The sequence below is a fragment of the Drosophila nasuta genome, chromosome 2R (genome assembly GCF_023558535.2).
Source record: "Drosophila nasuta strain 15112-1781.00 chromosome 2R, ASM2355853v1, whole genome shotgun sequence".
Classification (NCBI taxonomy): Eukaryota; Metazoa; Arthropoda; class Insecta; order Diptera; family Drosophilidae; genus Drosophila; species Drosophila nasuta.
The window spans coordinates 25,202,742-25,215,259 of NC_083456.1; the positions used below are offsets into that span (position 1 = coordinate 25,202,742).

General features: G+C 40.3%; 1 protein-coding gene across 6 annotated transcripts in view; it reads left to right on the plus strand.

Annotated features, from left to right (window-relative positions):
• The window catches only part of LOC132787025 (sterile alpha motif domain-containing protein 5), a 168,139-nt gene that overhangs the window by 118,422 nt on the left and 37,199 nt on the right, over positions 1-12,518 (plus strand). The window contains exon 3 of one of the 6 annotated variants that reach the window (XM_060793872.1): positions 10,328-10,366. The exons of the other annotated variants lie outside the window; for them this stretch is intronic. Coding sequence (XP_060649855.1) covers positions 10,328-10,351 — 24 coding nt within the window. The 3' untranslated portion in view covers positions 10,352-10,366. Of the gene's footprint in view, positions 1-10,327; positions 10,367-12,518 lie in introns of those variants that run through there. 6 annotated transcript variants of the gene reach the window in all.

The window sequence follows — 12,518 nt, forward strand, 5'->3', positions numbered from 1 at the left end:
TTAAAGTGGCCCACAAATTTACACACACTCTCTGGACGCGAGGCACGTCAAGGGGCGGTGTTCACAGGAAGCCGCAAAGTGGCTTTTTAATGCACACAGCAGGTTCTCTGGCCACGCCACACACACACACACACACAGCCACTGCAATAATAATAACAGCAATACAGCAACAGCAACAACATCCTTCAGAGCAATATGCAATTATATAAAAATCAGACGGAAAAGATGGGCGAAAAAAAAGCAGCGCAAAAAAAATTGCTTACTTTGCAAAGGAAGTGTGTGTGTGTGTGTGCGTGTGTATATCGAAGTGTGTGTGGTCTGTTGTGTTAATTTAATTAAAGCCTGGGCGTCCTTGTCTCTTGTGGGCGCACAGAAATTGTTGTTATGAAGTGCCAAATTGTTGGCCATTTGACGGCTTCGGCTGCCAGCCGTAAAAATCAACTCAAAATGCTTTCAGTCACACACTCACACTCACACACACAAACACAGAGAGAAATTAACATAATTGAAAATTGCCGCAGTTGCTTCAAGGTCGTATTAAAGTCGCTCCAAAGTATGCTACACTTTTTCGTGTGTGTGTGTGTGGGATTTAAGTTGTTGCTTGATTTCACAATATGCTAAGGGCGGCTGCTTGTCGAGCTGCTTCATTAATAATTCAACAAGAGTCAGACGCTGGCCAACCTTTTTTTTTATTATATAGTATTTCATCAATAGCTAAAGCCTAGGCAGAGCATATGTGAGTGTGTGTCTGAGACTTAAAAGAAAAAGGCCAAAGCAAGTGCATTAAAGTTGAGCAACAAATCTCAACTGATTTATGTATGTTGCTTTATTAATTTACACTTTTTTTTTTCCTTGCTAACACTCTTTGGTTTTGCTGTTTTGTTTAGCCACTGACAGTTGTATAAATTATTATGTTTTGCTTTTAGCATGATTGAAATGAAATTAAACTGCCTTTGTCAGCTGTCTGCCGTCTGCTTTTCTATGTTCTATATGTATGTATGTGTGACTTTGTCTGTCGTCTAGCAGCTGCCACGGACATGTGCCGACAACAACAACAACAACAACAAGAGCGGCAAAAAATGAAGATAAACTAGAAAACATTGTTGTTTTTCTTTTTTTTTGGGGTGCTGACGCTGAAATTTCATTTAGAAAATGAAAATTTAGTAAACGCCGCATAAAAGCAGCTGCCTGGCTAAACAAGAGTGTGAGGAAGGCGTCTCTCTCTGTCTTTCTCTCTCTCTCTCGTTTCTTTCTATGGGGACTAGGTGATAAACATATTTCTTTATAAGCAGACACACACAGCAGCATTCGCTGCTTATTTTGCTTACTTTCTTCACTTTCTTTAAATTTTAATCATGTGCCTGACAATTTTTTTGGCGCATTTTTTAACACCCTGTAAACATAAAGTGGCGCCAAATGGGTGTAATTAAATTGTGTAAGTAGAAAAAGTATTGCAAGATTTCATATTTATTTGCCAAGTCAAAAGAGCAGCTATACAGCAGTAAAGCGACTATAAAGGCTCTCACAAGTGGCTTTAAAAAAAAAAGATAACAGCACATCTAATTAAACTGCATAGGCTGTAGAATTGTTGATAACTTGGCAGCATAACTTTTTTATATATTAATAAATTTTGTTGTGTACAAATTTGTTGAAAAGTTGAGGCAAGAAGTAGGCATCAAAATATGTACCTTTTACAGGGTATTTCCCTGTGGAGCACACGCACAGCTGAAGCATTTATAGCGCATATATGTATATATATTTTTTTTTGTTTTTTATTGTCAGTCGCATTGCTTCGCGTTTTTATTTGGTTGAGTGGGTGTATGCTCATGTGCATGAGTGTCTCTTTCCTCTTCCCTTTTTATTTCCTCCCACTCTACGACTGTGTGTGTGCGTGTGTGTGTGTGGGGTGTGTGTTTGACAGCCAAAACCTTTTAAATCCTTGTTAACTTGTTTAAATGCGCAGGTTTTTTGGCGCCCATTCATTGCCATGTATCGTACACCTACATGCATGCGTATACGTAATATTCTCTGTGTGTATGTGTGACTGCAAGTATATATATAAATTTGTATTTTTATTTTTGGCATCGTAGGCGCTTTATGTCATCAGCAGTTAAGGAGAAAATAAATTGAATAGCATTTCGAGTTGCTTTCATTTATTCATTTGTTCCTCTCCTCTTCTTTTTTAAACCAGAAATTATGCTGATTGTTGTGTGCATTGCGCGACTTTGAATCGGAAACAAATGAGAAAATGTAAATCAGTTTTGTGTGTTTTCGTGTTGAGTGCAAAAATTGCATGAGTATGCGAATGTGAGGCATAATCGGCTTAAAGCTCTCTAGTTAGATCTAGATGTTGTTCTCCCTTTACAGTTTTTGCCACGCAATTTAATGCGCTTTCAGTGGAAGCTTTCTCTCCCTTTCCCTCGCTATGCAAATTAGCAACAGCTTTAAGCTTAACTTGAAAAAATAACAAAGCATTTGTTACTCTCTCTCTCGCGTTGATTGACTATGAGTTACTCTTATGCTTTCCATAATCATTTTATAGTCCAAAGCAGATTCCAGGAAAGGGGATTATATACGAATTCTCCTGGCCACATCAAATGAAAATGCTGGCATATAAATGAACTCATTATTATAGTTGAAATTCCTTTCTCGCCTGGCGAAAAGTGGCCAAAGACAATATTTATGCTAAGTCTTAGGCATTTGCAATCGTAAGGAAATTGTACTCCAACGAGTATTTTTCATTAATTTCAGCATTTAAATATTTACACAGTGGCACATAATTAATTGTGTACCGCGACGACGTCGCTGCCTCCAGTGAAGAAGAAGAAGTGGCTGCAAAAAATGTGTAAATTATGCGGAGAGGGCGCCGCATTTCACACTTAAAGCTGACAGGCAAGAGAGAATGGTGGCAGGGAAAGGGAAAGGGGAAGAAGAAGGTAAGGGAGGATGGCCGAAGGTGAAATTTATGCGCCGAAATTAATTTCATGCAAAAACAATTAAGTTAATTTAGCAAAAGGCAGACGGGAAAAAGCGCAACACTGGCAGAAAAATCAGGCAAATGAAATATAATAAACTTTGCAGCGAGACGGACGCAAAAGTGAAGGATGAAGGGGGTAGAAAAGTGTAGAAGGGGAAGAGAGACATCAAGGGGAGGTAAAAAGAGCTGCCAAGCTGCGAAAAAGGGATGCGAAAAAGGCTTTAAATTTCCATTGCTATGCTATCTATAGCTAGCTGTCTGTCTGACTGTTTATGTGTATGTGTGCGGGTGTGTAAGGGTGTGTGTGTGGGTGTATGCGTGTAATACAAACGCAATTAAAACACACTCAAGAGGCGCAAACAACAGACACAACAGAACAGAACAGAACAGAACAGAGCTGAACAGAACAAACTGAAACGACACCGTAAAACATTTAAATGCCCAAAATAGACAAGGGAACCAAAAAACCAGAGACCCAGAGAGAGTCAGGAGAGAGAGGAAGAGGGGAGGAGTAAAGGTAGTGAATGGAATTTCGCTTTCGCATTGCGTTGGCGCGTGAAATATCTGTATGTTTGTTACGTGGCCAACAAAAAAGGATTGCGAATGCAATGCAACTCAGCTGCTCAGCTGCTCAGCTGCAAATCGCACAATAATAAAATGAATAAATTTTAATTTGAGTGCAGAGAAAGTCAACGACTCATTGGGATGCTGCTTTCATTTATCACGCGAATGTCAAGTCGACCAAATGCTCAAAATGCTTTTTAATTGCATTTCAAATGACAGCCAAATGGAGGTGCTAAATGAAACTTAAAGAGAGATAGAGAGAGAAAGCGCCAGACAAATAGAGTTGAGTTGCAGATGAGATGCGAAGTATCGTTTTTTCTGCTATCTTAGTTTCTTTTTTTTTTTTTTTGCTAACAGTGACATTGACACAACCCCTGGGCAAACAGCAGAGCAGCCATAGCAGAGCAACCCTCTGACAGCAATAGCCATTGCCCTTACCCCGCTCCCTCTTCCGCTCTTAGTGTTCAGCTTCAGCTTGCAACTCACAAGCGTGCAATAAATTTTTCAATGTCATGCGTCTCGTGCGCGCAATCTATATAAAAACAAGAACAAGAACAGCAATAGCAACAACTACAAAGTAGAATCGCACATGGCAAAGCACCCCGTTTACCTCCCGCTCCTTCCCCCGTCGGCTGTGGCAATCTGGCGACCGCTAAGCACCCAACCAACAGCAAAACAAACTTCCAATCAGACCCAAGCCAAGCCAAGGCAAGCCAAGTCTCCTTTACTTGACTGCTGACTGCTGCCGACTTTGTGATAAATGTGCTACAGCTTTTTGTCTTTACTTCATTGAAGTAGCCTCCACTTCTCCAACTCCTGTCTCGTATCTATCTCTCCCTCTCTCTCTCTCTCTCTGTCTTAACTGTCCAGTTTGCTAGCTTAGTTTTGAAAGTGTTGAAGCAGCACTTTGGCAAGCGGCATCAACGCCAACGCTCTGCTGCTGTCCCTCGGCATATTTGCTTTTTATCTGCGCTTTGCATGCGGAGAAAGAAGCGAAACTTCAGTGTCGAGAGTGTCGAGAGAGAGAAAACTCATCTTTGTCTGCGCTTTGCGTTTAGTTTTTTCTTCTTGTGCACAAGTTACATTTTTAATCGCGCCTTTGAGACTTCATTAGTGCCGAGACCCAGAGAACGCAATATGAATGGCTAAAAGCCGTTCTCAACGCCAGTCTAAAAACTGGGAATTGGATTCCGACTTTTGGACGCTAAAGTGTGGAACATGTGCGCCGCTCAAGAGCAGCTGAGTCTGTCTTTTACTCTATCTCTCTCTCTCTCTCTCTCTCTCTCTCTTACTCTATTTACTCTTGTTGTCTGCCAAATGGCGCATGAAGCATCAACATCAACAACAACTAGAGACTCTCTGCTCATATTCTGGGCTGTCTCGCTGTCTGGGCACTTGAGTGCTTCAAGTGTTTTTTATAACTCCTTCTTGGCTGTGTGCAGGTTTTGTAAATGAAGTGTGTTTGTCTTGAGCTTCAAGTGTGGCGTGTTTTGATTTTTATTTAAACTAGTCTACAAAAATTACAACCAACAACAAAACTTTCATCCAAAATGACACTCGAGTAATTTATTGTTGATATTTGCTCACGCACTTCGCCGCAGTCGACGTCGCAGTCAGCGTCGCAGTTACACCTTTCGTTGAGACATTTAGACGCTTGTCAAGTTCGTCGTCGTCACACATGTCGTATGCGTGTTACGTGCCTTTACGTTTTATTTTGCCAAAACATAAAATATGCATAAATTCTTTTCCTCTCTCTCTTTCTCTTTCTACGGCTCATAAAACGCAAGACTTTTTCACGATGACTTGACGGAAGTTCTGCAAATGTTACGATGCGAAACAGGAATACAACCTAAAGCAAAGCAAAGCAAAGCAGAGAAAATAATATTTTCATTTCATTTGCAGCTTATTGACAATTGACATGAAAATGTTCTCACACTTCTTCTCTCTCTCTCTCTCTCTACTCGTATCTCGCAACTTTCATTCATGTTGTTGCTTTCCAGTTTTTATGCTTTTGTTATTCGACTGCAAATAAAGTAATAAAATGCGAACAAAACACAACTGAGGCCAAAAGCTTTTTGCAGCAACAAAACAACAACAACAACAGCAACATATTTGGCCCGGAAAAATGTCTAAAAATTGTTTAAGCTGCTGACACATAACATTGACATTTATTTGCTGTCTCCCTTTCTCCCATTCCTTCCTTAACATTCTCACATTCTCGCTAGTATTTGTGACTCATTTGCCAGAAAAAAGCGCATGGAATTCTTTTGAATGCATTTCATGTTGCATGCTTCTTGGGGCTTGGGCTTGGGGCAAAAAATAACGGAAAACGTAAAACGGTTGCTTGCATTATAAGCCACACAGCAAAAACCAAATATTTTATGAGCTCATTCAAAACATAATAGGGTTCTTTTTACAAAAATATTTGGCGCATAGTTGCGAGGGCAGGCATTAAAGTTTATAATGCTTTTACATATTTAATTTGAGAAAGGAAGATTAAATAAATAAAAGGAAAATATAGAAAATTAGGACTTTAAGATTAATGAAATCTATTTTTCTTCTTTAGCAATATCTTTTCAAATAATTCTCCTCTCACTCCATCCTAGACTGGTTTCAATTTGTACTCGTTATATATTTATTTTCAATATTTTTCAAACATTTCTTATTCGTTTCCTTTTTTTTTTGTTGTGCAACGCGTTGTTCTTGTGCGAATTACGCTGCGCTTTGCTTTGATATCAAATATGCCAGCAATCTGTCTGCATTTTAAATGAAACCGAAGAAGATTTATTGTATGTCCAATATCCGTTTCCCGCCCCCGTTTTTTTATTTTTTATATTTTGTTACTACTTGTCCGAGGCGTCGCCAAGGTGTCAAGTGCGCTTGAAGTATAAATTATGTTTTATTGAAACTGATACTTTGACAGCAAAAATCTGAGCGCAGACTTTTCAATCAGCAGCAGCATTAAAACTGTTGCAAACTGTTGCTGCTGCTGCTACGATGAGAACATAAATCACAGGAAGACGACGCAGTGACTAACTGACTAAATGACTGACTGACTGACTGAGCTAAGGACGATAATTAATTAGCTTTTAATGCTGCCATCTCGTTGAACGACAAGCATACGCAACAAGAGTAGCAGCAGAAAGAGAGAGATAGAGAGAGAGAGAGACGAAAGCAGTTTGAGTGCATTTAGTCAAACGGAAAATGATGCTGAGGAATGCCAGGGATAAGTCGAGATAGCTAGTCAGAGCGAGTGAGAGAGAGAGAGAGGGAGATTTGTGATTCTGACAAGCAGCCAGACAATCGTACACACACGCAACAGCAACATCCGAATGCAGACAACGACAAGTTGCTTGGAATTGGAAACGAAAGAGAAGTCAGTGCAAGGACATAATGCTTGATCCTTTGTAGACATTTCGTTAAAAGTTAGCAGGAATTGAGTAGAGGGGAAGGGGAAGCGGAGAGCAAAGCACTGCCAACAATCAAATCAAAAGCAAACAATGAACAAAAATGTAGGAAAACATAACCAAAGATAAGCGGCTTGCAGCCTCAGCTTCAGCGTCAGCTCAAGCAAAAAAGATGGCGACAACGACAGCAACAGCAACAACAACGAGAATATTGTTGTAAGCGGAAACGCAGACATGAAGGGAAAAAACTGGCAGCTCCAAAGAAAGAAATAACACACAAAGAGCGAGAAAGAGAGAAAGATGGAGAAATGAGTTGGCTTGGAGTGCAAGTGCGAGTGTCGGCGCGTCCTTGTCGTTGTCCTGTGGCAACAGCAGCCTGTTGTCTGCTGCAAATACCGCAACATGTACTCAAGCAGATAATGTTAAATACCACTCGAGGACGTAAGAGCAGGCAGCAATGCCAAAAGGAAGCAGCAAATCCATGTAACAACAAAAGACATAAGCGAGCCACTGGGCTGGCAGCCGTAAAAAGGACACCGAGCGAAAAGGACATGCGAAAAACGAAACCGAAACTGAAAGCGGGCAACCAACAGACAAAAGTTCAAAACCAAACCAACTCAACTGGGCGCTGCCCAAAAACACTGAAGCTGCTGTAGTTGGGCCGGAAAATTTAAGCGCAACATTAAATAATTTACAAACAAACGACGCAACGGTCGCCTTAATCGCCGGAAATACGCTGGCAACAACAACAACAACAACAACAGCAACAAGAGAACAAAAAATAAAGAAAGAAATCCAAATAGAAGTAGCAGAAGTAACACCAAGAGCATCGGAGCATGGGGCATGCCCCACGTTTTTGCCTGGGTCGACGCATGTGCAACTGTCGCGTCCACGTTGAAAGGAAAATCAATAAAACGTGTGCGAGGCTGTGTTGGGTGCGTCGCATTCATCGCTCTCTTTCGCTCCCTTTTTTTGCCTTGCTCTCTCTTTCGCTTCTCTTGCCGCCACTTTTACTTTTTGCTGAACCGAAAGATGCGACGACACTGGCAACTGGCAACGGGCAACTGGCAACTGGCAACGGCTGCCAGGACAAGGCAGTTTCCGATGCCGACTTCCTACCGCCACCGCGCTCGCTTGTCCTTGTCGCCGCTTTGTCATTTGTTTGGCCTGCAGCTAAATTTGCCTGTCTCTCATTCTCATTCTCCCTCTCTCTCTCTGTCCGTCTGTCTGTCTGTCTCTAGAGTTGTCTGCCTCCTTTTTGTGTGTTGTGGGATACACATGAAGCAATCGTTTCGCTTTGCCGGCTTAGGTGTGGCACATGGCAGCTGTTTCAGCCGCGCCAACAACGTCCACAAAGTGCAACAAACCGAATTCAAACAGTTTGCGTTTTTGCATTTTTCTCTATATCTGTTGGGTATAGAGAGAAATACTTTCTGTCTGTCTTTCTGTCTGTCGGGCAGTCACACAGTTAGACGTCGCTGACAAGCGTTAATCTTGAAATAAAATATGTATTTGTTTTGGCCAGGTTAGGCGACAGCTATAGATAGAGAGACAGAGAGGGAGTAAGCAGCAAAAGCGTCTTCCGCCCTCAACAAAATGTGTTGCATACTTTCGAGCGCCGCCCGAGACTCGACGCTCTCTCTTGCGGCATTTTGATTATCTTTGACGCAAAGCGACTTTCCATAGACTTTGCATAAATTTGGCGCCCCCTCAACACACAACAGCAGAAAAAAAACTTCCATATCTTTTTGGGGGTATCTTTTACTTAGTCACACACTTCTAAGCTCTTGCAAATTGACAAAGAACTTCACATTGCTTGGCTGCCTACTCAGTCAGCTATTTCAATCCCTCTCTTCCTTTCTCTCCCTCTCTCTTACTCCTACGCGCGCTTATGCAAAGTTCTGTTTGATTTTTTGAGGCTTCTTTTTGGCCAGGTGGTCGCTCAACGTTCGACGTTCGTCGGTCTCCATCGCTTCGTCTTCAACGTTATTTGCATTTCAACTATGTCTGTGCTTGGTGCCCTGTGCATGTGTGTGTGAACCGTTTGATTGTATTTGTGCCCGCGCGCTAACATTTTGTTTGTATTTCATTAATATTTCAGAGGTGGCGTTGTTTGAAATCAAAACATAAATATTAACATTCATGAATTGAAACTGTGTATCGCCGCGAGCGCATTTCCTGAACTCGACACACACACACACACACACCGTATACACACACACCCGCATGTCGAGTGCAAAAAAATGATATAAATGCCGCCGCACAAACCACAAACCAAACAAATACCAGACAGATTGACACACACACACATTTAAACTCACAGACATGCAACAATATTTTTAACAATTTTCTATATATATACATTAAAAAAAATAAACAAATAAAAAAAAGAGCACAGGGAAATTAAAATTAAACTGTGAAATGCAAGGCAAATATTTTTGTCTAGCCAGGATCATTCTCTCCCCCCTTCTTCTTCCCCCTCGCGCTATCCCCTCGCTAAATGCATTTGTTGTTGACGTGATTTGCTTGTTTTTCATTTGCCAACCGCATTTTGGTGGCATGCGAAAAGTTTTGTTTCATAATTTTAAGCAAATATCAAAAGATATGATTTGTTGGCCAAAGCAAAATGCATCGAATGAATCGCGTATCGCGTATTTGGAAATTTCGCACAGACAAGCATAGAGGTAATATTTATTATGTGTGGCCATCTATTATTTTAAGCTCTTCAACAGAGATTTTAATGGCCATTAAAAGCGTTAGAGAGCAATTTATGCAGTTTAGCTTAGCAATATTTAGCAGGAAAATTTAGAGTGATATAAAAGAGGAAACGATTGTCAAAAAAATCAATATTATTTTCAGTCATATTTTTGCTGTATAGTTTAGCAATATTTAGTAAAGGAATTGAGTATTTATGTTAATGATCTAAATATCTGAATTATCTTCAGTTGAGTTCAGCAATTTTTCGCAAAATGGAGTATAAATTGTAAATCAAAGAGGAGCGGAAAGATTGACTTAAATCGTAATCATTTTATTGACTGAAGCAAATATAAAATAGTTTAATCAATATGGAATCTAGTAATGAGGCATGTTTAATGTTTAATATAAAAAAGAGAGTATACAACTTGTTTAGCAATCAATATTAGTTTAACAAAATCTACCAAAATAATTAAGTGTAAAACCATATTTAAGTCAAAGATGAGTCTAAAGATTGTGTGAAAATCATTGTAATATTATCAATGAAATTTAAGCTATACAACTTTTCGAGTAATAATTATTTCTTTTCTCTTGCTGTACAACTCTCAATGCAATCACTATTATATAAAGAAACTCAATTTACACAGCTTTGCTAACTATCAATTTTTCTTTTATCTCTTTTCAGGTATGTCGCTTTCTTTGCCCATAAACTCCATCGATGTTACTTCATCAATGTTATGGTTATCGTAAAATCGTATTTCTCTTTGCACCTAGACTCACACACAGAATATTCATCGTTAGCGTAACTGTAAACCGTAATCCTTTAATCGTTTATCATTTATTAATGTAGTTTTCGCATTTATGCTCTTTCACTTAATTAACAAACATAACCATAACTAACTAACAACATTTTCTACATTTCCATTTCCATTTTCATCCACCATCATTCACATTAACTTATGTATGTATGTATGTGTGTTCTGAATTCTGTTGACTGTCTGCAACTCTGTCTTGTACTCATCAAGCTCTCAATGTTTTCATGTCTTTATCTACATGTGTGTATCTGTATGTGTGTGTGTGTGTGTTGTTACAAATTTGCGGTAAATATTTAAACGTTTTCATTATCATTTTGTTGTGACAAAACATAACAAATCTGTCAGAGATTTGCAAAACCGCCGAAAACAATTTGTGTGCTTAATTAAAAATTTAAATTACATCAAATAAGTGGGCGGAGAATGGAATAGATGAGAGAAAGGGCAGCAACAATTTGTATGTTTTCATTGTGTGTGTGTGTGTGACAAATTTACGACGACAAAATTGGGCGGCAAAGGCGTGGCTGGCAGGTCGAAGCTTTGCTGCCATTACGAGTATGACATGCATTATGGCCAAAAGCCTAAGAGGGTGAAGGGAAAGGGATGGGGGGAGAGGGGAGAGGGGGAGGCAGACTACTGGCCACATGCTGCCGCACTAATTTGTGCATTCCCAAGTTGGGTGCGAAAAACAAAACGACGCCGCCACCATCAAGTTGCAGGCTTCAACAAACTTTGTCCGCCTCTCAAACCAGTTGCTCTCCAGCTCTAGCTCGTTGTTCTTCGTGCTCTCCTCCGCTCGTTGTTGAGTGCAGAAATTAATTGCATTAGAAAAGTTGCACAGAGTCGCACATGTGCCAGAGCCTGGCAAAACTGGCAAAACTGGCAACTGGCAACTCGGTCCGCCAAACTTGCGCTTATTTAAGTTTAGAAATGTCTTGGCAAAACTTGCCAGCCTTCAACTCCCTCTTCTCTCTCACTCTCTCTCTCTTTCGACTTCAGTCTTAACTCTAACTCCTCATTTGTCGTTGCGCCCCAGCTTGTTGGCCTTGTTGGCGCGCTCCGGACAAACGTTTGTCAGCAAACTTAATTTCTGAACTTTTTCGCAGTCAGGCGAAAGCAAATGGCATTCTCTCATTCTCTTATTCTCTCTGCCTTCGCCTTCAACAATCGGCGTTTACAAAATGCTCGTCACCAAAAAGTTGACTCGCTTTTTCAGCGTCCTTTTTCGGCTTACGGCAAAGTCGTATTCCTTCGAGCGCAAGTATTGCATATATTTAAAGCGTCGAAACTTGCCAGACGCACATTTTACATAAATGTTACTGCACTTAAAAGCACATTTTGTCATAACGCCAAAGGAATTCCCTAACAACAACAACAACAACAACAGCGATAAAAAGAGCTAACAAAAAATATCTAAAAGAAGTTTCCAGCCAAATTAAGATTCTTTTGCTCGAGTCCATAACAATTTTCAATAAATAACATTTTGTTGTTGCATTATTTCCTTGCTATAGTATATTTTGCTGATAGACAGTGCATGAAAATATGCACAAGAGAAAAGCAGGAAAATAGGTAAAAGCGAATCCCTCAAAGGGTCTGCGAAAGCAGCTGTAAAATGTTCAATGTAAATTTTGCAAGCTGCGCATTTTGTGCATTGGCTTGGAAACTGCAAAAGCACATGTGTGTTCTAAGTACGTATGTGTGTTCTAAATACATGTGTGTGTGTGCGCTTGTTAGTTCAATTGCACAAAGACAAATGCAAGTTTGTATCGAGCTCAGCTCGTTGTCAAAGTTACTTTGTATTGAAATTAGACACATTTCCGTGCATGCAAAATGCCAACGGCAGCAGCAACAGTAAAGCGACTTACATTGAGCATTGATATGCCAATGCGCACACACACACACCTACACTCCCACACACACACAAGAGACAGAGAGACAGTCAGGTGGCAGCGACGCTACAAAGTATGCTATAGATTTTTACTCGAGCACCTCGAAGTGAAGTGAAGTTGTTGCCCGTCGTTTGTCCTGTGTGGGTGTGTGTGTTGCGTGTGTGACAACGACACC